At 36.4% G+C, this 25,970-nt stretch overlaps 2 protein-coding genes across 3 annotated transcripts in view; one reads left to right on the forward strand and one right to left on the reverse strand.

Moving 5' to 3' along the window:
- Window positions 1–19,122, forward strand: part of HACD4 (3-hydroxyacyl-CoA dehydratase 4) — a 29,236-nt gene extending 10,114 nt beyond the window's left edge. For both annotated transcript variants that reach the window (XM_028520562.2, XM_036021545.1), the window contains exons 4-7: window positions 3,774–3,886; window positions 7,305–7,411; window positions 16,770–16,895; window positions 17,770–19,122. In XM_028520562.2, the coding sequence (XP_028376363.1) occupies window positions 3,774–3,886; window positions 7,305–7,411; window positions 16,770–16,895; window positions 17,770–17,852 (429 nt within the window). In that variant the 3' untranslated portion in view covers window positions 17,853–19,122. The remainder of the gene's footprint in view (window positions 1–3,773; window positions 3,887–7,304; window positions 7,412–16,769; window positions 16,896–17,769) is intronic.
- Window positions 19,123–19,733: 611 nt separating this feature from the next.
- The window catches only part of FOCAD (focadhesin), a 321,941-nt gene continuing 315,704 nt past the window's right edge, over window positions 19,734–25,970 (reverse strand). The window contains exon 44 of the mRNA XM_028508513.2: window positions 19,734–24,310. Within this exon, the coding sequence (XP_028364314.1) occupies window positions 24,237–24,310 (74 nt within the window). The 3' untranslated portion in view covers window positions 19,734–24,236. The remainder of the gene's footprint in view (window positions 24,311–25,970) is intronic.

Genomic DNA, 25,970 nt, shown 5'->3' on the forward strand with positions numbered 1-25,970 from the left:
CTGGATTTAGGCTATTTGTCCTGAACTCTCAACTCTCTCCCCACATAGGATGTGAATACCATGAGGCTGGGACTTGCTCTTGTTCATAGTTTTACCCCGCAGGGCCCAGGACAGTACACTTAATAAATATCTATTGAGTGATGAGTAAATAAACCAAAAATTTAAAGATACAATTATTTGAATGCTTTTGTCTTACAGAAGAAAGTAATTGGTGGTTTTTGATCATATAAGGGTATGTTTCTGAAGTTCTCAACAAAAGCTCACACAGGCTTGAAATAGTAGAATAGTATTTGGGGCTAAACCTAATTTATGTTCTAAGATTATAGAAATTCTCCATATAGTTGAAGTATCATTTTGCCCCCTTGAACAATTTATAACTAAAGTGCTAGCCACCATGTATAATGTAACAACTTGGCTTTAAGTCATTGCTTAACCTGGAGTTTAAGATTCCCAAATAGAATGTTAAAATGCAAAGTATTTTTATTTTATAGTTACCATACTTTTGAGCAGACCACATTACCACCATGTTTAATTTGGGCTAAGTTATAGAATTTTTTACTGTACTTTTATTCTACCTGTTTGAGCTGCACTAAACATACAGGACATTCATTAGCAATTAGTCATGTTCTCATAGGGTTTGTTTTAAATGACAAAGTGCTAAGTTCTCCCAAATGTAAAGCTCCAAATAAGTGGTGAAATTATTATATGTAAATAAAAGAAAAAAATCTTAAAGTCTATTTAAAATAGACTTAAGTACATTTTGGTATTGATTTAGGAAATTAATCCAAGAGTCTGTGTTTTTATCAAGTTCCTATTAGTTCTGATTTAATTAGTTCTGAAAACTGTACCTGAGAAGCAATGATATTCAGTAAAATAATAAACTGAATATAATAAAAAAAGAAAAGTAGGGAGGTTCTTGTTTTACAGTTTCATTTTTGAGGAGAAACTTTTTGAAAGAACAGGATATAATCTGGATAAAAGGCACTGGGCAGCCATCAAAGACCAAAGATGAACATGTCTCAGTGTTTCAGAACAACGGATGTGGAATCACATTGTCTATATATTTTTTGTAATTAATTTTGGATTTATTGTAATGACTTTTTTGGTTTATTGAGCTATAATTTAGATATAGTAAAAATCAACCTTTCTTTGGTGTACAGGCAATGAATTTTCACAAACTTACACAGGCAGTTGCCCTTACAATCAAGATACAGAGCATGCACAGCATCCCAAAAGGTTCCTTCGAGCCCCTTTGAGGTCATTCGCTCTTCTTACCCCAGACCTTGGGAACCACTGATACAATTTGTCTTTCCATTTTTGCCTTTCCTGGAATGCCATATAAATGAAATAATTTACATAAAGGCCTTTTAAGTTTGGCTTATTTTACTTATTATGTTTTCTTTGCTTTACACCCTCACCAGCAGTATTTACATTGTCTAGATTTTGATTCCAGATCTTTTGGCAGGTCACTTTCACTTTATGAAATGCAGAAGCAGATAATAATAATATCATTTACTTCTTAGGGGTATTAGGGAGATTAAATGAGGTGATGTGTAATTGGAATCTGGCATAAAGTGACCAATACATACTGACTTTTATTAATTTAGAATATCTTCACCTCAATTCTACTTTTGTATTGCCATTGAATGGTCGAATTAGAGAGAAATAGCCATCAAATAATTTGTTAATTAGACTGACATTGTGTGTGTGTGAATCTCCACATACCCACATGTATGTACATGGTTGTGTGGTTTTTTTTGGAGGGGGGGGCATGTGGATTGCTGATTTCTATGCAATAGGGATTCTATCACTAACATGCCACAAACCCTCAAGTGATGATTTTCAACAGGCTGAATTTCATTGTGCAGCTCCAGTCTCTTTTGAAGATATTTTCTTCTCTGTACTCATCAATTAGGGGCCACCTGACATCATGGATAACTTGCAACTCTGGGAACCAGGGAACATGGGATGTATATACTTTCAGATCTGCCACTAGTTTGGGCAAGTCACTTAACTCTGTCTGGTTCCCAAATTCCTTATTTGTAAAAAGGTGGGGTTGGGTTAGTAGCTGGCGGGGATGATGGAGATTGATCTTATTAAGAGGTATCTGGGTTTTTTCTTTCAGTGGTCAACCCTGTCATTAGAAATAGGGGATTTGTGTGTATTTATGTGTGTGTCTCTTGAACTTTTATCAAAATGGATGATTTTCCTAATTAGCAGTCAGTGATTAAATGTAAGTTTAGGTAGTTCCTAAATTGCTGCTAAGATCTTTTATCTGAAGGCTGCTGGGTGTTGTGGCAGCAATCTTGGATCATTCAGTAACTACCATCACAGGTAAATGTAATCCGTTACAGAACTACAGTAAAGTTAATTAGAGAAACAAAAGATTGACAGGAGGGAAGCAGCAGAGAGCATCCACAGTTTGACTAAGGTTTGAATCATGTCAAATTCCTATAGCTAAGCAGCACCCTCTTGACTCACTGCTGTGGTCGTAAACATGCTGATAGAGCTCATACATATGGGTTTCTCATCACGTGGCCCATTGTTGGCAAATCTTGGATTTCTCTGCACTAAGTGATTTTCCAGGACTAACTGCCTATGATTCTAAGTCATAGATTATCCCACTCTTTTCTCCTTGATCTGCTTTAAAAACAAAGACAGCTATTGAAAAATATAGAACAATTTTCCCCCTTCATTATCACTAATATGCTCCCTCAATCTCCATTGAAAGTAAAATGTTTTATTAAAAACATAAAGATGCAGACTGTACAGGGGATATAAATACAACATAAGAAGGCACATTACATTTAGATTGGGAAAGAAGAATGTATTTTTTGAGGTCAGTACTTAGAGCTAAGCCGTACTTGTATGAATTCTCAATAATTTGTAAATGCTTACTGACTGAAAAAAATGAATATATTGAATTTTTTTCATTTGCTACTAGTTTATGAGGGTTAGGATTATATTCCCCCTTTCCCCCTGCCCCCCCCCACTAAAAAATATAACAAAGCTACAATGGCTTCCTTATTGGATGAAATCAAAGTGTATTGGCCTGTCACTCAACACCCTTTACAACGCAGCCCCCAATGCATTTTCAGTTTTATCTCCTGTTGTTCCCTTCTACGCACCCTACTCGAGCCCTCCGGGGTCCTCATTACTCCCCAGCACACCTTGTTTTCACATCTTTGCCTCTTTGCTGAGCTGCTCCCTTGGCCTAGGATTGCCCTTTTCTTATCCAGTCTACCTCACAAACTCTGCCTGTTCTTCAAAATCTAACTGAAATGTTGCCTATCTTCATAAGTCCCTGCATTCTTTCCCCAGCCAGGTATCTCCCGCACCGGACGGATGTAACACTCTGAGTGGCAGCATTATTCACACCGAGTCAGTTACTGCCTCACATTCTCTTGCTGCTGCCCTCTGGCGCAAGGACTGCGCTGTTATAATCTTAGCATCTAATACATAGCAGTCACGCAGTGAAAGCTTGCCAAAGTGAATGAAAACATGTGTGCATGTACTTCAAGAAGGAAACTATCTTGATTCAGATAAAATGTTATCTTTTCAGTCATTATATATGTTGGAGAATACAAAAAAAAAAGGAGGAAATGAAATTCACCCATAACACTACTCCCTCAGAGATCATTTTAAGTTTAGGATATGCATTTCTAGTTAAAGTATACATTTAAGAGGAACTCTGTTTTTTTTTAATTAGGAAATTACCTACATGCCTAACATATGATCCTAATTGTTGACTTTGCTGTTTTTGTTGTTGTTAGCTCACAGAAAGAATAATCATCCTTTTTGTGGTGATCACCAGTCAAGAGGAAGTCCAAGAGAAATATGTGGTGTGTGTTTTATTCATCTTTTGGAATCTATTGGATATGGTTAGGTAAGGAGGCAAAATAACATCTTAAAACAAAGCTAAATTGCTTTCTGCAGTGAAACCAGTAATAACTGTGTATGTTTGGTTACTTGGAATAAGAGAAAAACATAAACCCTTTTCAAATTGTTTTATCTTTATATAAAAATGTACTTTTAGTGCTTTCCATAATGGGCATATCAAAGATAATGAAAATCAACCATGGTATTACAACAGCAAACCAGTGCAGGTATCTAACAGAAGAGTTGGCATAACACCAATTTGGAATAAACCTCACAGCTGTTTGCTAATGAAAGGCATTCCTTGCAATTGCTCTGGAACATGTTACTCTAATAAGCAAAGCAAGACTTTTTTATTGTATCATAGTCAGAACTTACAAAGTTGGTTTCTGTAAATTCATTACTATTTTAACTATAGGGCCCTCATCTCTCAGAAAAAAATGTACCTCCACATGCATTTTTGTATGCAATTCCAGTGGGTTCAAAAGCCTGAATGAAGTTCTTTCATGGACTTCCTAGGAGTTCTGGTTAGAACCCTTGCTTGCTCTAGATCCCCTCCAGTTTCCCTCTAATTCCTGAACTTTGCAAGGAGAGCCAAGTCTTATGGGCACCAGTGGTGCTTTGCTCTGTGGCTCACCTTGAAGAGTTGTCCTAACTGCTACTTCAGCTTTTACAGACGAGAACTACCCCTCTTGCTTGAAAAGATCTGGATGTGGACAGGTAACAAATTAGCTGAGCTTATATAAATTTCTTATTACATTGTCAATAACTTAGCTGAGTTAAAATATTTCTAAATAATGGGTTGAGCTGTAGAGTGAATTAGAATATTTTGTTGACTTCAGCTGACTATAAACAAAAAAAAGAAAAAATGACTATAGTTTTTTGTATATAGAACTTAGGATGTTCTCATTTTTAACTGATAGTTTTGTAGACTTGGACAAACTTTCATAGGCTTTTGTAGCCCATGACTTCCTGTTCATGAGACACAGAGCCTCTCCTGAGATGGCGGCTCTCTAACGCATTATTCTCTGGCATGCCCGACTCTTTCTGAGTCAGCTCAGGCTCAGATAAACTCAGCAGACCCATTACAGAATGAAGTGACTTGTGCACTGAGAGTGGTATCATGACATCATGGAAAAACTTTTGGACACAGAAGGAGATTGCAGGATGAACCCCACCTCCACCATTACTAGCTATATGATCTTCAGCAAGTCACTTAACCTTTTTTTTAAATAACAGCATTGAGATAATTTATGTACATTAAAATTCACCCTTTTAAAGCATAAAATTTGGTTTTTAATGTATTCAAAGATGTGTGCAACCATTGCTACTAATTTCAGAACATTTTTATTGCCCCCAAAAGAAACTGCAAACCTGTTAGTAGTCACTCCCCATTCTCTCCTTCTCCCAGCTTCTTGCAACCACTAAGGTACTGTCTCCATGGATTTGCCTATTCTGGACATCTCATATAAATGGAGTCATATAATATGTGGCCTTCCGTGACTAGCTTCTTTCACTTGGCATAATGTTTTCAAGGTTCATCCATGTTGTAACATCTATCAATACTTCATTTGTTTTATGTGGCTGAATACTGTTTCCTTATATTGATATACCACACTTTTCCATTTGAGTTGTTCCTACTTTTTGGTTGTGAGGAATGCTGATATGAATATCCACATGCAAGCTTTTGTGTGTGCATATTTTCATTTCTCTTAACATAGGAGTAAAATTCCAGAGTATCTAACCTTTTTGAAACTCATTTTTTCTTCTGTAAAATAGGAGTACAATTATATTCCAAACTCACCCTAGGATAACTTTTTAAAAAGCAAAGTTCAGGGAACTTCCACAACCTGATAAAAGCCTCTACAAAAAATTTACAGCTAACTTGATGTTTAATGATGAAAGACTGATGCTTTCCTCCCAAGATCTGGAACAAGACAAGCAAGTCTGAGCTAGCCACTTCTATTCACCATTGCTCTAGCCATGGCATGAGGCAAGAAAATGATGTAAGAGGGGTCCATTGGAAAGGAAGGAGTGAAACTGTCTTTATTGGTAGATTATATGATCTTTCTTGTATATAAAAAATCATAAGGAATCCACTAAAAATACTAAAACTAATAAGCTAGTTCAGCAAGTTTGTAGAATACCAAATCAATACAGAAAAATCAATTATATCCTATATATTTGCAATGACCTATAGTAAAATTAAAAAATAATTCCTTTTACAATAGAATCAAAAGAAGTAGGAGTAAGTTTAACAAAAGATGTACAGAATTTACACATCAAAAACTATAAAACAGTGTTAAGAGAAACTAAAGATTAAAATTAATGAAAAGATATCCCATGTTAATGGGTTGCAAACTTAATATTGTTAAGACTCCCCCGGTATATCTAAAGATTCTGGGCAATCCCTATCAGAAACCCAGGTGGCTTCTTTTCAGAAATTGAAAAGCTGCTCCTAAAACTCACATGGAAACTCAGGGAACCCAGCATAGCAAAAACAATCTTGAAAAAGAACATAGCTGGAAGGCTCACACTTTCCAATTTTAATTTACCACAAAGCAACAATAAGCAACAGTGCGATACTGGCATAAGGATATATCATGGAATAGAATTGATAGTACAGCGATAACTCTCATATCCATTGTCAATTGACTTTTTTCAAAAATATTTTATTTATTTATTTTTAGAGAGAGGGAAAGAGAGGGAGAAAGAGAGGGACAGAAACATCAATGTGTGGTTGCCTCTTGTGTGCCCCCTACTGGGGACCTGGCTTGCAACCCAGGAATGTGCCCTGATTGGGAATCAAAGCAGCAACCCTTTGGTTCTGCAGGCCTAGCAGTCTGTGTTGTTGAAAGCCCTCTGGGTGATTCTGATGTTTGCCTAACTTGAGGAACAACTGGCCTCTTTAGGAAACAGAGAAGTAAAAAGATGTAGCTGACTTCATCTGTTGTGTCACAAAAGCAGGTTTTAAACTATCTAGTGTAACCCAAACAAGCTCCTTGGCACAGTTCTTTAATTGACACATAAGATGGCTCAGCTACATAAGCAGAAGGATGCCAATAAAGATTTGGAAGTCATGTTGTTATTTTTAAAATTCACTGCCTAGATAGTTACAAGATTTGTTTGTAATTAAAAAAAAAAACTATCTCCTTATTGCATAAAATGGGCTTGGCTTCTGAGTGAAATCGAAGTCACTAATCAAGGAGACTTGATTGTCTGCAATCCACCTCATGAGACAAGCCAGATTGACATGGTCCCCTCTCCCCATTATTTAAACCTCTTCTGCTTGAATTATAGGAAATAAAGTATGGAATCTGCACACATTCCAGCTTTGTTTGTGTAATTACAGAGTGAAGTATCTCATTCTCATAACTCTTCAGACATCAGCAGCAAATGATTCTTACCAGTTCCTCATCCCCTTTTAGGTACACGTACAGCATGTTATCGGTCCTGGGCATATCCTATGCCGTCCTGACGTGGCTTAGTCAGACACTGTGGATGCCGATTTACCCTTTGTGTGTTCTTGCTGAAGGTAAGAAAACAGTGACTTGCTCTGTTGCTAACTGACAAAAGCCATCTAGTTATAATGGCTCACTAAATATTTTGGTGGTTAAATTAGTATTTCGGGTACCGCATAGCTGACTCAATGTGTCTTTCCTGTCATACTTCCCTCGATGCAAAGAAGCAAAGCATGAAGAAGCAAAATTGGAGGGGGAAGCAGCTCTGCACAGTAGACAAAGTATTGGATGAGCAATGAGGACATGAATCTCTAAGTCTGTTTCCTCACCAAGAAGGGGGTTAACATTGACCAATTCAGCAATTATTTTCCCCCAATTTGAAAAAAAATATTTTAAATTGTAGTTGACATACAATTTTAGTTTCAGGTAGATAACACAGTGATTCAACATTTATATACCTCACAGAGTGACTGCCATGGTACTGTTTGTCACTGTATACAGTTCTTGCTATATTACTGACTCTGTTCCATTATGCTGCACATTACAACCTGTGACTTACAACTGCAAGTTTGTATTTCTTAGTCCCCTTCCCCATTTCACCAGCCCCCACTTCTCTGGTAACCATGAGTTCTCTGTATCTGAGTTTGTTTTGTTTTTTAGATTCCACATATAAGTGAAATCATACAGTATTTATCTTGTCTGACTTATTTCACTTAACAATACTCTTAGTTAATCATACTGTCTCAGATGGCAAGATTTCTTTCTTTTTTCTTGATGGCTGAAGGCACTGACTGTCTGTTCCTTGCTTCCTTCTTCTTCCCCACCTCACCTCCACTCTGCACAGATGTCCTCTGGTCATTTCACACATGTATCTTTTGTTCTCAAATAGGTGGTAAACTCTTTGAGGGGAAGAATTTTGTCTCGTATGTCTTTGACATTCCTCACAGCTTCCAATTTGGTATCCTCCCCCTTGCCCCTGCCCTATACTAAGTTTTTCCTGAATGAGGTCAATAATTAATTCTCTTGGTGGCAATAGGTTTTCTGAAACTATCTTAAACCTTTGTCTGGGTTATCATTACAACTTGGCTTCTTATCCAATATTGCTGTTATACTTGCATTTTATTCAAATTTCAATTCTCCATTTCATTTCAAAAAGTAGGTTAAACAATTAGCTTTGGTTATATATTTTTCCTTTCTTTAACCAACTGAAATTCTAAGTATCTTAAGACAAACTCTAATCTGAATAGAGTATTTGTGATGACAGTTTTATATACTGGTAACAGGAATACATCTTGTACATCTGAGTTACAAGCTGAGAGGAGTCCTTCAGTGACTGTTAGGTCATCTAGACATACTCAGCAGTCCATGACCTTGGTGAATGTCTAGACCTCTTTTCCTTGTCTTGTTTAATTGTGTAATTATTTGGTTGATCATTAGATTATGTTAGATTGATTAAAGTTTCTACTTGAAAAGGAAATTTAAAGTTTTTACCTATCAGGTGAGGAAAGACATGGCATATGTAATATACATCATCTTAAATGTGTAAAGTGGGAAGCAGTATTTTTAAAGGCCTAACAAGGCTTGGCATTTGTAATTGGTTTTTACCTGGAAACTAGAGAAAAATCCGGGACTCCCAGTTCGGCACATTCTTTATTCAGACTTTGCCCATTAAGTCTAACCTCTGTTTTGTGCTAGATGAACTGATCAAACTAGGTCCAATTATGTATTGCGTTAAAAAGTATTTTTCAATTACAATTGATATACGGTGTTATATTAGTCTCAGGTGCACAACATGGTGATCGGGCATTTATATAACTTGTGCACTGACCACCACAACAGATCTAGTGCCTATCTGACAACAGATAGTTATCACATTATTATTGTATAACTATTCCCTATGCTCTATGTACATCATGTTCTTGTGACTATTTTTATAGGTTGCAATTCATACTTTTAATCCCTTTCAGTATTTCTACCCATCGCCCCAATCTTCCTGTCATCTGGTAAACATCAGTTTGTTCTGTGTATCTATGGGTTTGCTTCTGTTTTGTTTCTTAAATTCCACATGTAAGTGAAATTCTACAGTATTGGTCTTTCTCTGACTTACGTCACTTAGCATAATGCCTTCTAGATCCATCCATCTTGTTGCAAATGGCAATATTTTATGACTGAATAATATTCCATTGTAGATATGTAAAAAATCTTGTTTACTCATTTGTCTATTGATGGACACTAGGTTGCTTTCATCTTGGCTATTTTAAATAATGCTGCAATGAACAAAAGGGTGCATACATCTTTTTGAATTATTGTTTTCGGTTTCTTTGAATAAATACCAGGAAGTATAATTGCTAGGTCATTAGGTCTAATATTAATTTTTTGAGGAACCTCCATGCTGTTTTCCACAGTGGCTGCACCAATCTGCATTCCTGACAATAGTGCACCAGCATTTCATTTTTTCCATGTTCTTGCCAGCACTTGTTTGTTGATTTGGTAATAGCTATTCTGACTGGTGTGAAGTGATATCTTATTGTGATTCTCATTTGCATTTCTCTTAAGATGAATGATGTTAGCATTATTTCGTGTGTCTGTTTGCCATCTTTATGTCCTCTTTGGAGAATTGTCTATGTCTTCTGCCCATTTTTAAATGAGGTTATTCATTTATTTTCTTCTTTTTAATTGTTGTTCAATTACAGTTGTCCCATTTCCCCCCACATTGCTGTCCCTTGCACTACCCACCCCTACCTTCCACATTCAATCCTCCCCCTGGTTGTCTTTGTCTGTGGGTCTTTTATACATGTTCCTTGACTTGACCCTTTCCTAAATGAGATTATTTACTTTTTTATGTTAATCTGTATGAGTTCTTTGTATATTGTGGGTATAAACCCTGTATCATCAGATACATCATTTGCAAATATCTTCTCCCATTCAGTGGGCTGCCCTTTTGTTGATGGTTTCCTTTGTAATGCAGAAGCTTATAGTTTGATATAGTCCCACTTGTTTAATTTTGCTGTTGTTGTCTGCCCTAAGAGACATAGCTAAAAAAATATTGCTAAGAGCAATGTCAAAGAGTGTATTGCCTATGTTTTCTTCTAGGAATTTTATGGTTTCAGGTCTTACATTTAAAGCTTTAATCCACTTTATTTTTCTATATGGTGTAAGAAAGTGGTCTAGTTTCATTCTGTACATCTGTACAGTTTTCCATCATTGATTGAAAAGACTGTCTTCACTCCAAGGTAAATTCTTGCCTTTTCTGTTGTATGTTAATTGACCATATAGCATAAACTTATTTCTGGGCTCTCTATTCTATTCCATTGATCTATGTGCCTGTTTTTATGCCATTATCGTGCTATTTGATCACTATACTTGTAGTACAGTTTGATATCAGGTAGTGTGATACCTTCAGCTTTGTTCTTTTTTCTCAATATTGCTTTGGTTCTTTGGGATCTGTTTTAGTCCCATATAAATTTCAGGATTTTTTCTTCTAGTTCTGTGAAAAATGCCATTGGTATTTTGATAAGGATTTCATAAAATCTGTACATTACTTTGGGTAATATGAACATTTTATTTATTTCTTCTAATTTTTATTTTATTTTTCATCACAAAACAGTATTTATTATCTCAGAAACCTCTACTATTCATCCAGTACTGAAATGAGTAAACGTACATGGCATGTAAACACTGCCATGTTTTCCTGAAAATGCACTTTGTTCAAAATATTCTCATTCCCAGAGGTTTTGAAGTGTTCAAACACTTCACTACAGTTTTATCAGAATGCAAAGCACCTGGAGGACAACAAGTGGACTGTTATGTTCATATTCACTTTGATACTCACAAACCAGCATAGTAAAATTCATGTGCTACAGTGTGTATGGCTATCCTCAGTGTGGTATGCTTTTGTGCTTTGAAGAATACACTGCAGAAAACTGGGCCAGGATCTTATTGTACCTGAAAACTGACATAGTCGTATGAATGCACTCACTGTTTTTCCCATGGAACAGTGAGTGATTTTCATAGCTCTTTTGCTATCACACTTACCATGAAATGAACATATTTCACAAAGATTCTTGAAGACAACCTCACAAAACAGTACTTATCTCAGAAACCACTCGCATTTACCACATACTGAAATGAGTACAAGTACTGAGTTTGAATGTAGCAGATGTGTTTTCCCCAAAACCTGCTTCACATGAAATATTCTTTTTCTGTAGTGGTTTTGAGGTTTTTCAAACACTTCACTACAGTTTTATCAGAATGAAAGGCTTTGGGTAATATGAACATTTTAATGCCAGTTATTCCTATTCATGAGCATGGTATATGCTTCCATTCATTTGTTTCTTCTTCAATTTCTTTGAGTAATGCCTTATAATTTTCTGAGTACAGGTCATTTACAACCTTGGTTAAATTTATTCCTAGATATTTTACTTTTTGATGCAATTATAAATGGGATTCTTTCCTTAATTTCTTTCTGATAGCTTGTTATTGATGTATAAATGTATAACCAACTTCTGAGTATTAATTTTGTGTCCTGCCATTTCTCTGAATGGACTTATTCTACTAGTTTTCTTGGTGGATTCTTTAGGGTTCTCTCTATATAGTATCATGCACTCTGTAAATAATGAGTGTTATACCTCTCTTCCAATTTGGATGCCACTTATTTCTTTTTCTGGTCTGATTGTGTGGCTAGAACTTGCAATACTGTGCCAAATAAAAGTGGTGAAAGTGGACACCCTTATCTTGTTCCTGACCTTACAGAAAAAGCTTTTAGCTTTTCACTGTTGAATATGATGTCAGCTGTAGTTTGTCATATGTGGCCTTTATTATGTTGAGGTATATTTCCTCTGTACTCACTTTGCTGAGAGTTTTTATCATGAATGGATGTTACATTTTGTCAAATGTTTTTTCTGCATCAATATGATCATATGATTTTTATCCTTCATTTTGTTTATATATCATGTTAATTTGTGGTTACTGAATCAACCTTACATCCCAGGAATAAATCCCACTTGATCACAGTGTATGGTCTTTTTAATGTATTGCTGAATTTGATTTGCTAACACTTGTTGAGTGTTTTGCATCTGTGTTCATCAAGGATATTAGCCTGTAATTTTCTACTTTTTGTGGTGTCTTTTTTTTTTTTTTGGTCAGGGTAATGCTGGCTCAATAAAATGAGTTTGGGAGCTTTCCTTCCTCTTCAGTTTTTTGGAAGTTTGAGGGTAGGCATTAATTATTCTTTAACTATTTGTAGAATTACCCATGAAGCCATCTGGTCCAGAACTTTTATTTTTATTAATGATTCAGTTTTTTATTAGTAATTGGTCTATTCACATTTCCCATTTCTTCCTGATTCAAGTCTCAAGATTATATGTTTCTAGGAATTTATCCATTTCTTCTAGATTGTCCAATGTATCAGCATGTGATTGTTTTTAGAACTTTCTTACAAGCCTTTGTATTTTTGTGGTTACTGTCGTCATTTCTTTCATTTCTGGTTTTATTTGGGCCATCTCTCTCTCTCTCTCGTTTTGATTTTGGTGAAAGGTTTATCACTTTTGTTTATCTTTTCAAAGAACTAGCTCTTGGTTTCATTGATCTTTTCTATCATTTTTATAGTCACTCATTTATTTTCTCTCTTTTATTATTTCCTTCCTTCTACTCCTTTGGGGTTTTTCTTTTTCTATTTCTTAGGTAAGAGGTTAGATTGTTTGAGGTTTTTCTTGTTTCTTTAGGCAGGCTTTAGGTAGGTGTATGAAGTTCTCTTAAAACTGCTTTTGCTATGTCCCATAGCTCTTGGGTCATTGTGTTTGCATTCTCACTTGTTTCAAGCTATCTTTGATTTCCTAGTTGATCTTGTTATTAACTCACTCATTATTTAGTAGCATGTTGTTTATGCTCCATGTGTTTGTGGTATTTTTGTATTTTCTTCTTGTAATTGATTTCTAATTATTGATTTTTAGAGAGAAAGGGGGAGAGAGATATGTAGAGAGAAAAACATCGATTTGTTGTTCCACTTATTTATGCATTCATTGGTTGCTTCTTGTATGTGCCCTGACCAGAAATTAAACCTGAAACTTGGTGTATTGGGATGAAGCTCTAACCAACTGGTCTACCTGGACAGGGTTGGTAATTGATTTCTAACTTTATACTGTTTTGGTCAGAGAAAACACTTGATGAGATTTCTAATTCTTAAATTTATTGACCCTTACTTTGTGGTCTAGTGTGGTCTATCCTGGAAAATGTTCTGCTGCACTTGAAAATAATGTATATTCTACTGTTTTTGAATGAAATGCTCTATAAATATCTAAAGTTCATCTGTTCTAATGTCTTACTTCAGGTCACTTTACTCATTGATTTTTCTGCTGGATGATAAAACACCTCATTGATGTAAGTGGGGTGTTAATGTCCCCTACTATTATTGTACTAAACTATCCATCTCTCCCTTAAGTCGGTCAACACTTGCATTATATATTTAGGTGCACCTACATTGGGTGTGTAGATGTTTACAAGTTATGTTTTCTTGTTGGATTGAATCCTTTATCATTGTAAAATGTTCTTCTTTGTCCCTCATTAGTCTTTGACTTTTTTTTGTTTTCCATTTGCATGAAATATCTTTTTACATTTCTTCACTTTGTATGCCTTTTGATCTAAGCTATAGGCCATATATATGCAGGTCTTATTATTTTATCTATTCAGCCACTGTATTTTGATTGGAGTGTTTAGTCAATTTACATTTAAAGTAACTATTGATAGGTATGCCATTCATTACTGCCATTTTATTATTTTTTCTTATTGTTTTTGTGTATCTTTGTTTCTTCTCTTACACATTAATGACTTTCTATAGTGTTATGTTTGAATTCCTTTTTCTTATGTGTGTATATCTCATAGATTATTGGTTTACAGTTAACATGTACTTTGTACATAACAGGGTATGTTTATAACAGTCTGTTTTAAGTTGATAGTTGCTTTCAGAACGTATTCTCAAATATTTTCTACTTCCTACATTTATGTTTTTGTCATGTTTTACCTATTTTATGTGTGTTTGTGTGTATCCCTTAATTTATTATTGTATATATACATAATTTTCCCACTTTTGCCTTTAACCTTCATATTAGCTTTATAACCAGTTGATTTTCTACCTTTACTAACTATTTGTCTTGGAGATTTTTGGATAAGTTTCTCTGTCTCATTTTGGCTGACACTGTTTTTAAAAAATTAATTGGGGTAACACTGGTTAATGACATTATATAAATTTTGGGTGTACAACTTTGTATCTGTATACTCGATCACATGCTTACCCTCCAAAGTCTAGCCTCCTTCCATCACTACATGTTTGGCCCCCCCCTACCCTGTGTGATATCGCCACCCCCATCACCTCTGGTAACTACCATTCTGTTGTCTGTATCTATGAGTATGGCCTTTTTTGTTTGTTGCTTTGTTTTATATCCTACAAATGAGTAAATCACATTTCTTGTCATTTTGCATGTGATTTTTCACTTAGTACAATATCCTCACACTCCATCATTGTCACAAATGGCAATATTTTACTTTTTATGGATGGATAAATGTACTGTTATAGAAATGTACTGTATCTTCTTTATCTAGTTATCCAGCAAAGGACATTTAGGTCATTTCCCTGTTTTTGACTATTGGGAATAAATGCTGCAATGAACATAGGGATATGTTCATTACAATTGTTTTCAAATATTTGAGTGGATTCCCAAAAGAGGGATTCCTGTGTGATATGGTAGCTCTATCTTAATTTTCTGAGAAACTTTCATACTGTTTTCCATAGTGGCTGCACCAACTTACATTTCCACCAGCAGTGTATGACTTTTCTTCTTCTCCACCTTCACTCTAACACTTATTGGTAACAGCTATTTCACTAGGTATGAGGCATTATCTCATTGTGATTTTGATTTGCATTTCCCTTGTAAGTAGTTATGTTGGGTATCACTAGTAAATGGGATTATTTTCTTAATTTCTCTGATATTAGTGTATAGAAACATGACAAATTTCTGTATATTAATTTTATGTCCTAATACTTTACTGAATTCATTTATTCTATTAATTTTTCAGTGAATTCTTTAGGGGGCGTGTGTGTGTATCACATCATCTGCAAATAGTGAGTTTTACTTCTTCCTTTCCAATTTGGATGCCTTTTCTTTTTGTCAGATTGCTATGACTAGGACTTTCAATACTATATTGAATACCAGTGAGAGGGGGCATCCTTGTCTTGTTTTTGATGTTAGAGGAAAAGCTTTCAGCTTTTCACTGTTGTTTATGATGTTAGCTCTGGCCTGTCGTGTATAGTCTTTCTCATTGTGAGGTACATTACTTCTTATGCCCACTTTGTTGAAATTTTTTCATAAATTAATGTTGGATTTGTCAAATGTATTTTCTGCATCTACTAAATTGATTATATAATCTTTATCCTTGGTTTTGTTGATATGATGTATCGCATTGTTTTGTGATATTGAACCTTTCATTCCTGATATAAACCCCACTCAATCATGGTGTATAATGCTCTTAATTATTGAATTTGATTCGCTAATATTATATATTGTTGAGGATTTTCTACATTTCTTCTGCTTTTAGTATCAGTAATGCTGGTCTTGTAGAATGATTTTGAAAGCACTCCTTCTTCCCCTTCTGGTAGGGCAACCGTATGTGCTAGTGCTGAAGTGCCCTACCAGTGGGGCGCTTGCTCCTGGTGGGCAGCCCCACATGCACATACAGGAGTCCCCACTATCTCTGTACTTTGTCTGAGTGGGAGGACCCCACATGTACGTGTAGGCCAGTGGGTACATACAGCAGTGCCCTGAAATATTTGCTAGATTAATTTCTGGGTGGGGGGACCCTGTGCATGCACGCAATGGCAGCCTCCTTCTGTTCCTGCTGGAACTAGATCCTGAGCTATGCCTAGGGACCTGCTATAGGAGCCCAACAGCTTGGCTAGAGACCCTGGCTAGAGCTCCCCTCCCACCTACTATCCAAGGGAAACAAACGGATCCCTCCAGCCCTGCAGAGTTCCCCCAGCTTTAGGACAGCTTTCACGGTTCCCCAACCCTCTCTGTGCAGCTGACCCTCAGTTGTCTCACAGGAGGAACTGTTCTAAATTCCAATGGTGTACATTCGATGTGTTCTTTGGAGAGGGTGAGCTCAGTGTCCTCCTATGTGGTCATCTTGGACTCACTTCTGAAGCCAGTTACTTTATTGTAGAACTTTTCACAATGTCTACTATACTAATGAGTGTTGTGAAACTCCAAGAGGAAAATATATGCAGCATTTTCTAAATTTGTCCATCTATTGCTGAAAGAATTCAGCAATTGTCACAAAGCTGTCATTATCAGATTCAAAATACCCTTCCACTGTGCAGACATACATCTCTGCAAGGTAAGCAGAGACACCTCCATGATCCCTTCTTCTTTCTTTAAACAGCGTTTGCCATCTATCAGTCACTGCCGTATTTTGAATCATTTGGCACTTACTCCACAAAACTGCCCTTTGACTTATCCATCTATTTCCCGTATGTGCTGAAAATATATCTCATCATGCTCTTTATGGGTAAGTGTCTTTTCTGTTTTGTTTTTGCATTCCTCCTGTTTTGGTTTGTGCTGTCACCTACCTTAACAAAGAGGTCTACAAATATGGGAAAGAACAAAAAGGAAGCCTGAAACAATGAATTAGATCTTGATAGTAAAGCACCTTGAAATTATAATACTTTTTTCAACACATCACACGATCAAATGAATAAGAGATGAACTAGAACAGTTTTATTAGTGGAAAACCTAACTGCTGTGTGTGAAATATAGAAGTTTTGACCATAGACACAGGTATCTACAAAAAAAAATCTAGATGTCAAATTGAGCAACTTTGTCTATTTCTGGTTTTTCCATTTATCTTTATTTGCTTTTCTGTTTGTTTGGCCGTATGTGCTAGCACTTCCTAGTAGGCAAGTGGGAGAAGGTGCTAATGACTCAAGAAAAATGCATGCAACAAAAAATACAGTTGAAAAATTTGATCAATTCATTTTTTTCCAGAAAACTGGGAAAAAGTCTTCCATTATGAAATTAGCTTCCCTGGCTCTAACCATCACACATCCTTGAGATAATGAGTACTTCTAGAAGGTAACAACTATCAGATATACAAGAACAACATGTAAAAGAGAAGACAACTGAAACATTAGGGGGAGAGACAGCTACCTTAAAGACAGGGAAAAATTCCTTGCAATGAACAAAACAGTGAGGTGGGAAGTTTGCTTTACTTTCCTTCTGCAGAAAATCTGGACACTTGTTAAGCATTCCTTCTTCAAATCTGCCCTGTAAGGGTCTTGCTTTGGACTCCAGGCAATGCTCTAACTGCATTTTAAAACTACGGTCCTTTCCAAAGTAATGGCTAATCAGTCTTTCTTACTTTTACCATTTCCTTATCACATTAGGTATGTATTTTACCTACAGTCATCTTTACTCAGAAAGAAGAGACATCCTCAGAGTCTCTTCCATGAAAAAGAAGAAAACGTGAGGCACACTGTTCTGATGTGACACAAGACAAAACAGGCCTTATGGATTCTGCTGCGGCAAAGTCAACACAGGAAGAATTCTGGTGGGAAAGTACCCAGTATTTGACAACAACCTGTGACAGCAGTCTTCGATTCTCACACATTATATTTTCAAAATGTATACTCTGAACAATGTGTTTCTCTAAAGCTGTGGATTTTGTACAAGTTAAATTTATATTGTATGAAGGCTGATTATTTTGCTGTAAGGGTAATGAGAAATAGATTAACTAGAGTAGATTCAATTAAATTGAGAAACCAAGGCTGTTAATCTAACTTACATCTATTTCTTTCACTTCTGGATTTGCAAGTAGCAGCAGATCCATAGGAGGGCAGTGATGTGAGACACGCTCTGCAGTTGTCTAGAATAACATATTTTAGTTATTTTAGTGTTCAAAGAGAACAGGTGCCCTTTACAAACTTTAGGTGACTTAGTCTACTTTCCTCCAATACGCTGCTGAAATACACATCTGGAGTCACCAAAATGAAGATAAAGAACTAGAGAAACTACACTTAACTGGGTCATTATAAGAAATTAAAATTTCATTACTAAATAATACTTTAATTTTTTAAAGCAAATTACCTGAAGAACCTTCCTCCTTCCTAAAATGAAAGACCAAAAAGAAACACAGGTAACTTTATGATTACGGTAATTTTGAAATAGGGATGTGCATTGACAATAATTTGAGGTATCTACAACAATTATAAGATCTGTAATTTCCTATGGGGACATAGTCACAATTGTTAGTGTAATTGTGGTTGGTTGCTTATATTAAAATTGACATACTCAATTTCATTAGAGATTTGTGAAAATAAGGGTATACTTTCTTCTTCCACTCAAGTTCATGTTCTGAGGTTAAGTAAACAAGAGAGTAGCCATCTAGCCAATTGGATATCACCAAGATTGCAAACTTCATTCCTTTGGCTATCTATTTTAACTGTGTCCATCAAGTCTTCATTTTGTTTTGTTCAGTGTGATCAAAGGCTTAGTTTCTCAAATCTAATTAATATAGATGAAATAGGAACCATTAGATATTTTGAAAGCTTAAGATATAACTTTTAAATGATCTTTCTTTGGAGTTTCAAATGCCAAGGTGAATTACCTGAATTTCCAAGTAATCCAAGCAAAGGAACAATAATCACAGCAGCAGTGCCTGTGGTGAAGGAAAAAAAGAGGAAAACTGCACCAAATCAATTGCTGTGGAGAATTTACTTCATCACTCAGCAAAAGTCTACTAAAAATGCAACATACACACTCATATGTAATGTCAGAGTCCCTGAGCTTTTCCTTTATCATAGCTGAAACAAGACAATAACAAACACTTCCAGCATACTCATTCAGTTAGATGAGTTTTATTTTACTGTAGTATGCTTTCCATGAAACACTCTTATCCTGGCCTTAGCTTTTGATCCAATAAACATGTTAACCTTAGTAGAAGGAGTTGAGCCCCAGTCAGCTGCATACACATGCCTATGTTCACTCAACAAGAAAAACTTATTTTGTGCCAAAATGTGGGAGACACAGGTCAATGTGATTAAACCTTTACCAGGCTTCCTGCAAACATGTTTTTTATTAAAGAATGTACCACATCTGCCCTGGCTGGTGTAGCTCAGTGGATTGAGCGTGGGCCTGCAAACCAAAGGGTCATCAGTTTGATTCCTGGTCAGGGCATCAGTTGGGGTTGTGCGAGAGGCAAGCAATCGAAGTTTCTCTCCCTCTTTCTCCCCTTTCTCTGAAAATAAAATCTTTAAAAAAAAGTTTTCTGTGTATTTTCTTATACTTAAATCGTTTTTCAAGATACTCAGTGGGAATTATTAACCAACTAATCTATCTTTGTTAAGGTATCTGGCATTTTAAATCTTGCTTTAATGAAGGTTAGTCAATTCTCTATGAAAATCAATTAGTAAAAACATTTCTTAATTTATTAGATAATGTAGGAGTCCACTGTGTACTTACTTCGCAGTGCTCAGCTGAACCATGGGGACCTGTGAGAATAGATGCAGTCTGGAGTTAAGAACAATGGTTTTGACCGGAAATCCAGCTCCAATATTTACGTACTGAGTAAATCCGCAAGTTCCAGTTTCCGTAACTGCTTAAGGTGGTTGTGAAGAGCAGATGAAGGATGGTGCATTAAACCTTTGTAAATTATAAAGGGCTACACAGTAAAAATTTTGTATCGTGTTTCCTGGATGCTCTCCTTTATTGCATGATGGTTTCCTGATTTATATTTTCTGAACATAAGCTCCATAAGGACAGGCATGTCCTGTCTTGTTTACTTTGCATCTTAGAAGCTTCTTTGGTGGTGCATTGTAGACACAATTGTTTTGCAAATCTCACTTTATGGATTACTACTAGTACATCCAGAAAAGAAAAAGTCTAAGAAATCTAGCAAATTAGGTGATGTTTCCATTATATTTGATTAATCTTAGCATACCTTATGTTCAAAAGAAACCTAATATAGTTTAAAAACAATTTATATAAGTATCTTAATGCGCTACTACATGCTTCTGTGTTTTAAATGTTAAAGAGAACACTTGACTGATTAAGAAATTTCCATTATCTTACTAAGTCCCAATGTACATAGCAGGCCTGTATTCAAGTGTTACAGCTACTATTTTCAGGAAACACATAAAAGTGGTAGCATTTCTATTACATTTTAGAATTTAGGAAGCATATTTTTGTATTCTTTTAACCCTCACAACTACTTTGTGAGGTAAGTTACTCCTTTTATCCAAGAAATAAAACCAAAGTCAGGGAGTCATCCCTGCCATTTTTCTTCAGTTTCACATCCAACAATTTAGCTGGATATTACTTCACAGGTTCCCTATGTCTGAAAAGAATTGAATGACCTTTCTGAATTACAATTTAAAAATTTTTTGTACTGCTTGTGAATATTAATAGATTACATGCTAACTACTAGTTTATAAATATAATATGTACCATACATTTTAAGAGACTGTAGAATTTCCAGATTTAGAATAAAGCATTTCCTTCTAGAAAATCTGAAAGCATGTTCCGTTACCCTAGCCCAGAGTGGTGATGAACACATTTACACACCAAGGTGATGCTGGGAGGTGGCTTCCACAAGAGTGATGCGGGATGTGCACCGTGGCAGCCTCACTCTGTCCCTTGGTTTCACCTGAAATGCCTGCTGTTTGCTGACCATAGGCTGGGTCAGAGATACGAGCTGACCAGGGACGTACCCAACAACTCTGACTTTAAGGAAGGCCCCATCCTCTCCACCACATGATCTGATTTATCTTCTAAAACAGCAACTTACTAAAGTGCTTACCCAAAATCTAAACCTACATCTTACTTTCAAAGTGATTAAGTTATTTCAAGATACTAGTTGAGTCCTTAACAAAGTCTTATTCCTTATATGGTTATAATATTAATCTCTTTGGTTAAAATCATTTGGAGAAATTGACTCTGTCAATTAACTTCAAAAAACAGGTTATTAACAACTTATTAGTTCCCACAGAGCCATTAGATACAAATACAACACAAAGAAGATTTTAGGCACTTACACAAGTCCCAACATCTGTTCCAAATGAACACTTTTCAAATCCAGAACCAGGGCGTTTGCATATTTCTGAGACACAACATAGCTTTAGCCCCACATGTCAACTTGTTAGTGTATCTCAGCACACTGTTTGTCTTGGCGACTTATGATTTCAAAAAATAACAGAAGATGACCAGTAAGGAAACTTACTGGGAGTAAGTCCTTACTTGACCAGAGTTTGGAACATCTGGTCTAAAAAAGCAGAGACTTCTGGTTTTTAGGCAAAAAAGTGAAATATATAAGGGAATAATTAATTCTTACCTGAGGTCATACAGGTAACCAAATGAAGGGGTTTTACTATTGCAGTGTCCTATATCTTAGAATGTTGAGCTTCTAAAATTTTTAGATTTTCAAATTTCAAATCTTCCATTTTAGACTCTTTAGAGATTCCCATGAATAGGAAAACCCTACAAATTTTGTGCACAAGAATGCTGGTGACAAAAACAGGAAGCCAGGGAAGCGGGGTTGGAGGCATATCTTACCCCTCCCTTTGTACTAGTCTGTGTCCTTGTCAAGGGCAGGGGCAGGGGCAGGGGCAGGGACGAAGTCTGCAAAGAACGGGCTGACTCCTCATCCTTTCCTTGAGCATCAGTCAGCTCTCTCTCGGGAGAAAACTGCAGAGTAGTTCTTCAGTGCCCACTTCCTTTTCTCTGTTCTTTATTGCCATCCATGTTTGCAATCTGGCCCAGGAATCTTACAGTCCTTCAACCCACAAAGGACCAGTTTCTTTGCACTGTAGCTCCTAAATTTCTCAATTCCAGAGACTTACTAACATGAGGCAGGATTATTTTTTGATCTGACTACAGCAATCTACATTAAACATATAAGCTGTAGGCTTAATAAAGCATATTAAACCACAAGCATATTAAAACCAAGGTTTAATCCTTGGTGGAAGTTTCCGTCTTAAAGTGCGTGTTGAGCCTGATGTAGTAGGAGAATTGGATCTGAGGTTCTAGGAGCTTGGTTCTAGGAATAGCTCTGTCACTTCTAAGATGTGTTTTCTCCATTTAAAAATAGAAAATAATGCCTCTTCACAGTCTTGTTGCATGAGTTAAACAAGATAACACAAGTGAAAGCTCTAGTGCACTGTCTGGCATCTAACAATAAATATTAGATGAATTTCAACCTCTCATTAACGAAGTACAAGAAACTGTAGGTGGGAAAAAGAGGGTATTCTACATTTTTGCTTCCTTTAAATTCACTTCCCTCTAGCTCTGCCTCTGAAGAAGAATATATATGAAATATTGGCAATGCAAGTAAATACTACCTGAGAGCTCGCATTCCCTTCCTTTGTTTTTTTTTTTTTTTTTTTCTGTAGGCATCTCAGCAAAAGAAAGAACTGTGACCTGGGAACAGAATGTGAGTTACACGGTGAAGCACAATTATTTGAGACCTAAAAACAAATCTAGCTATTTGAAAAACAAAACTAATAGATCTATTTTTATCCTAAGTCAGTACACCTGGGGAGAACATCGAGGCAATGTCGCATGGGAGTGCTCAAAGTCCCACAGTGCTCAGAAAGCAGCAGGCGCTGTGCATAGCATGACAGACACAACAGTACGCTATTCCAATGACACGGTATCTCTCCCCAGTGATCCTATATATGTGTACAGCAGTATGTTTATGTGATTGGCTAATGGCATCCCTGATTAATGACTGCATGAAGAGAAGATAATGAGCAAACATCAAAATTAAAATGCTGGCTGATTCTCAAGCTGTTGAATAAAATGCAACTCTTGAGGATACTGTCACATGTCTTCATTTACTTATCATTAGGCCACTAGTCATCCTGATTAAGATAGAGATTTGTACTTATAAAAAAGATTAATCTTTCAAGGAGGTATTTGTCATGTTTTCCTTGCCTAGCATTTCATAATCTTTCTTCTGAGGAAACCCAGTATAGGGGGACGTATGACCCAGGCTTGGTTAACTAGAGTACCCCACTTACGAAGGGCTCCCATGTGACTCAAGATGAATCAGAGCCCTCCCCCTGTTGCTACTGCCACACCTGCGAGCAAAGCCACATTTCCTTCCTTGGAGCCATCTCAACAACTATGTGGAGTGCCCCGACCCGAGAGGAACAGAGCCTGACGGCATTGATTGACTCACTGGACGCAGCTGTACCTGCTCAGATCTACTCCTTAACTCTTAGTTTGTGAATCAGTTATATTCTCCTTTTTAGCTGAAGATATTTTCAGGTGGGTAACTTTCACCTGCATTCAAGAGACTCAAGCAAAAGAAAATTATAGCCATTGCTAATGAATCTGATTTAGCAACTGTTTAACACCATGCTTATTATTTAAATGTGTATAGCAGTTTGAAGAGAATACTTCATCAATAAGAATAAGAAAAGATGTCTAACACACTGAGTCAGTGAATATCCTCTAGATACTTAATGGAAAATAGACTGTAATTCCACTGTCAATTACTATAGTTTGCTTTTGCTAGTGAAATCTTACCTATGCCTTAAAATAAATAAAATTCAGAAAAGGCAAATTATTTTACTAGAATTTTTTTTGGAGGGGAGGAACTTATATAGTCAAAGTTTCACAATGAAAATCTTAAGATGGACGTGTAGACAAATAAAAAAAAGTTCAAGTTTTCATTTCAGTCTCCATTGGCCTGGGGACCAAAGCAATGCCCCTCTTTGGGCATTCATGGCTCAGACTGTTAGTTAACTCTTTGCATCACGTCTCAGTGATCCCAGATGCAAATTCCAAGCAAATTCTTCCATGTGTGTGGTTTTCCTCTTCCAGCTGAGAATGTGGCTGGCTGTGGCATAACTGTTCACCAACCATATGCTCTGGTCCATACGGCTTTCTTCTTAAACTCTGGGAGAACTCTTAAGGACAGCAGGGTGGCTAAGGGGACAAAAAAAAAGTGCACTGTTGCCTTTGGTGATGCTTCATTTGCAAAGGTAATTTAGATAAAAAATGTATCACAACAGAACTTGCCTTTTTCTCTCACTTAGCTAATCTTCAAGACTAAGACTTCCCATCAAACCTTAGGCAGAATTTTAATGGCAGAACACCATTAATAAAGATTTGGGGAAAGTTTTGTTTTGTTTGCAACCAGCTCAGGGGGAAATTCTGCAGAATTATAACAAAAACTGGCCTCAGGGATATTGGTGATATTCTTTTCCTTAATCTGGGTGCTGATTACATAGGTATGTTCCCATTATAAAAATCTACTTGTGACTTGAGTACTTTTCTACATAAATGTGATTTCTCCATTAAATAATTATAAGGTAAATAAGCAACAACAACAAAAACCCCCACCACCTGATCCCATAATGAAGTTAGGCTCATGGACTCGATGGAGCAAGTATAACCATGCTAAACTATATTTGAACATGTACCCGAAAGTCCACAGCTTTTCTTATCTGTCATGGGTCCATCCCTCAGGGATCAATTTAAAACACAGAAGTCTGTGTAATGCCTGTAGGTAACGTATTATAAATACTATTTTGGAATATTAATATATTGAGATGTTATTTAAAATATAATAGGGTGAAGGAATGTAGGTAAGCCAGAGTTACACAATTATTGTATAAGACTCTAATAAGCTCTTGAATATATAATCAAGTTGAGTATGTACTTTCTTGACCCACATAACTCTTTTCCTCATCAGTATCAAATGTTTGTTACCTTCATAACCTAAGACAGTGTATGTTTGGAGCAACCAATAATGTTATGGACCCACGGCTATTAGAAATGAGTCCAAACTCCCTGATGCAAACAAACGGAGGAAATCCTAGCAGCAAATCTCTAGGGATGGACCTAGTTGAAATATTTCAGGCCCCGACCCTTAATCTCAATGAAGTTCTGTGACTGACCAGAATCACCTTTATAGACATGGCCTCCACCCACACTTTGTGGGTAGGGAGAAGAATCAGAACCAATATTTTAGGAAATTCTTGCTTGTTTGGCATGTAATAAATTATACCACACTTAAAGTAAAATACGGTCATGCTGTGAGTCAGGCTGGAGAGAGGCCCGACAGACTGTCGTGAGAGCAAGCAGGTAGGCACCCTTTCTAGGTCAGGGGTTTGGACTCCCCGCCCCAGCCCTAAGACACGGATGGCACTGCAAGCTGTCTCAGGCCACAGAGCCAATGCCTAAAAGACTCCTCGTATTCGAGTAAAAACATCTACCCAACTTTCACAGAAAGATCTCCTCCTGTGTTAGTGGGTCCTGCAGCTGTAGATTAACAAATGAACAGAGGAGTACTATGAAAACACAAAGACCATCTAACTACCTGAACGCTTAGAGAATGTCCACTCCCTTGGCAAATACTTGGCAGCCATTAAAAATACTATATGAAGGCAGTGTAAGAACATGTTCAATGCTTTAAAAATAATTTTAAAATAGAAAGGCAGTATTCAAAGTGTGTATTTTGTCAATTGTTTATGATTTTAAATATGTTAACATGTACACAGAGGGAGCAAAAACTTCTTAGGAAAAATATCAAAGTTATTGTTGGCTAATGGGATTCTGGATTCCTCTTTTTCTTTTAATGAAT

Source organism: Phyllostomus discolor, chromosome 3 (assembly GCF_004126475.2).
Source record: "Phyllostomus discolor isolate MPI-MPIP mPhyDis1 chromosome 3, mPhyDis1.pri.v3, whole genome shotgun sequence".
Taxonomy (NCBI): Eukaryota; Metazoa; Chordata; class Mammalia; order Chiroptera; family Phyllostomidae; genus Phyllostomus; species Phyllostomus discolor.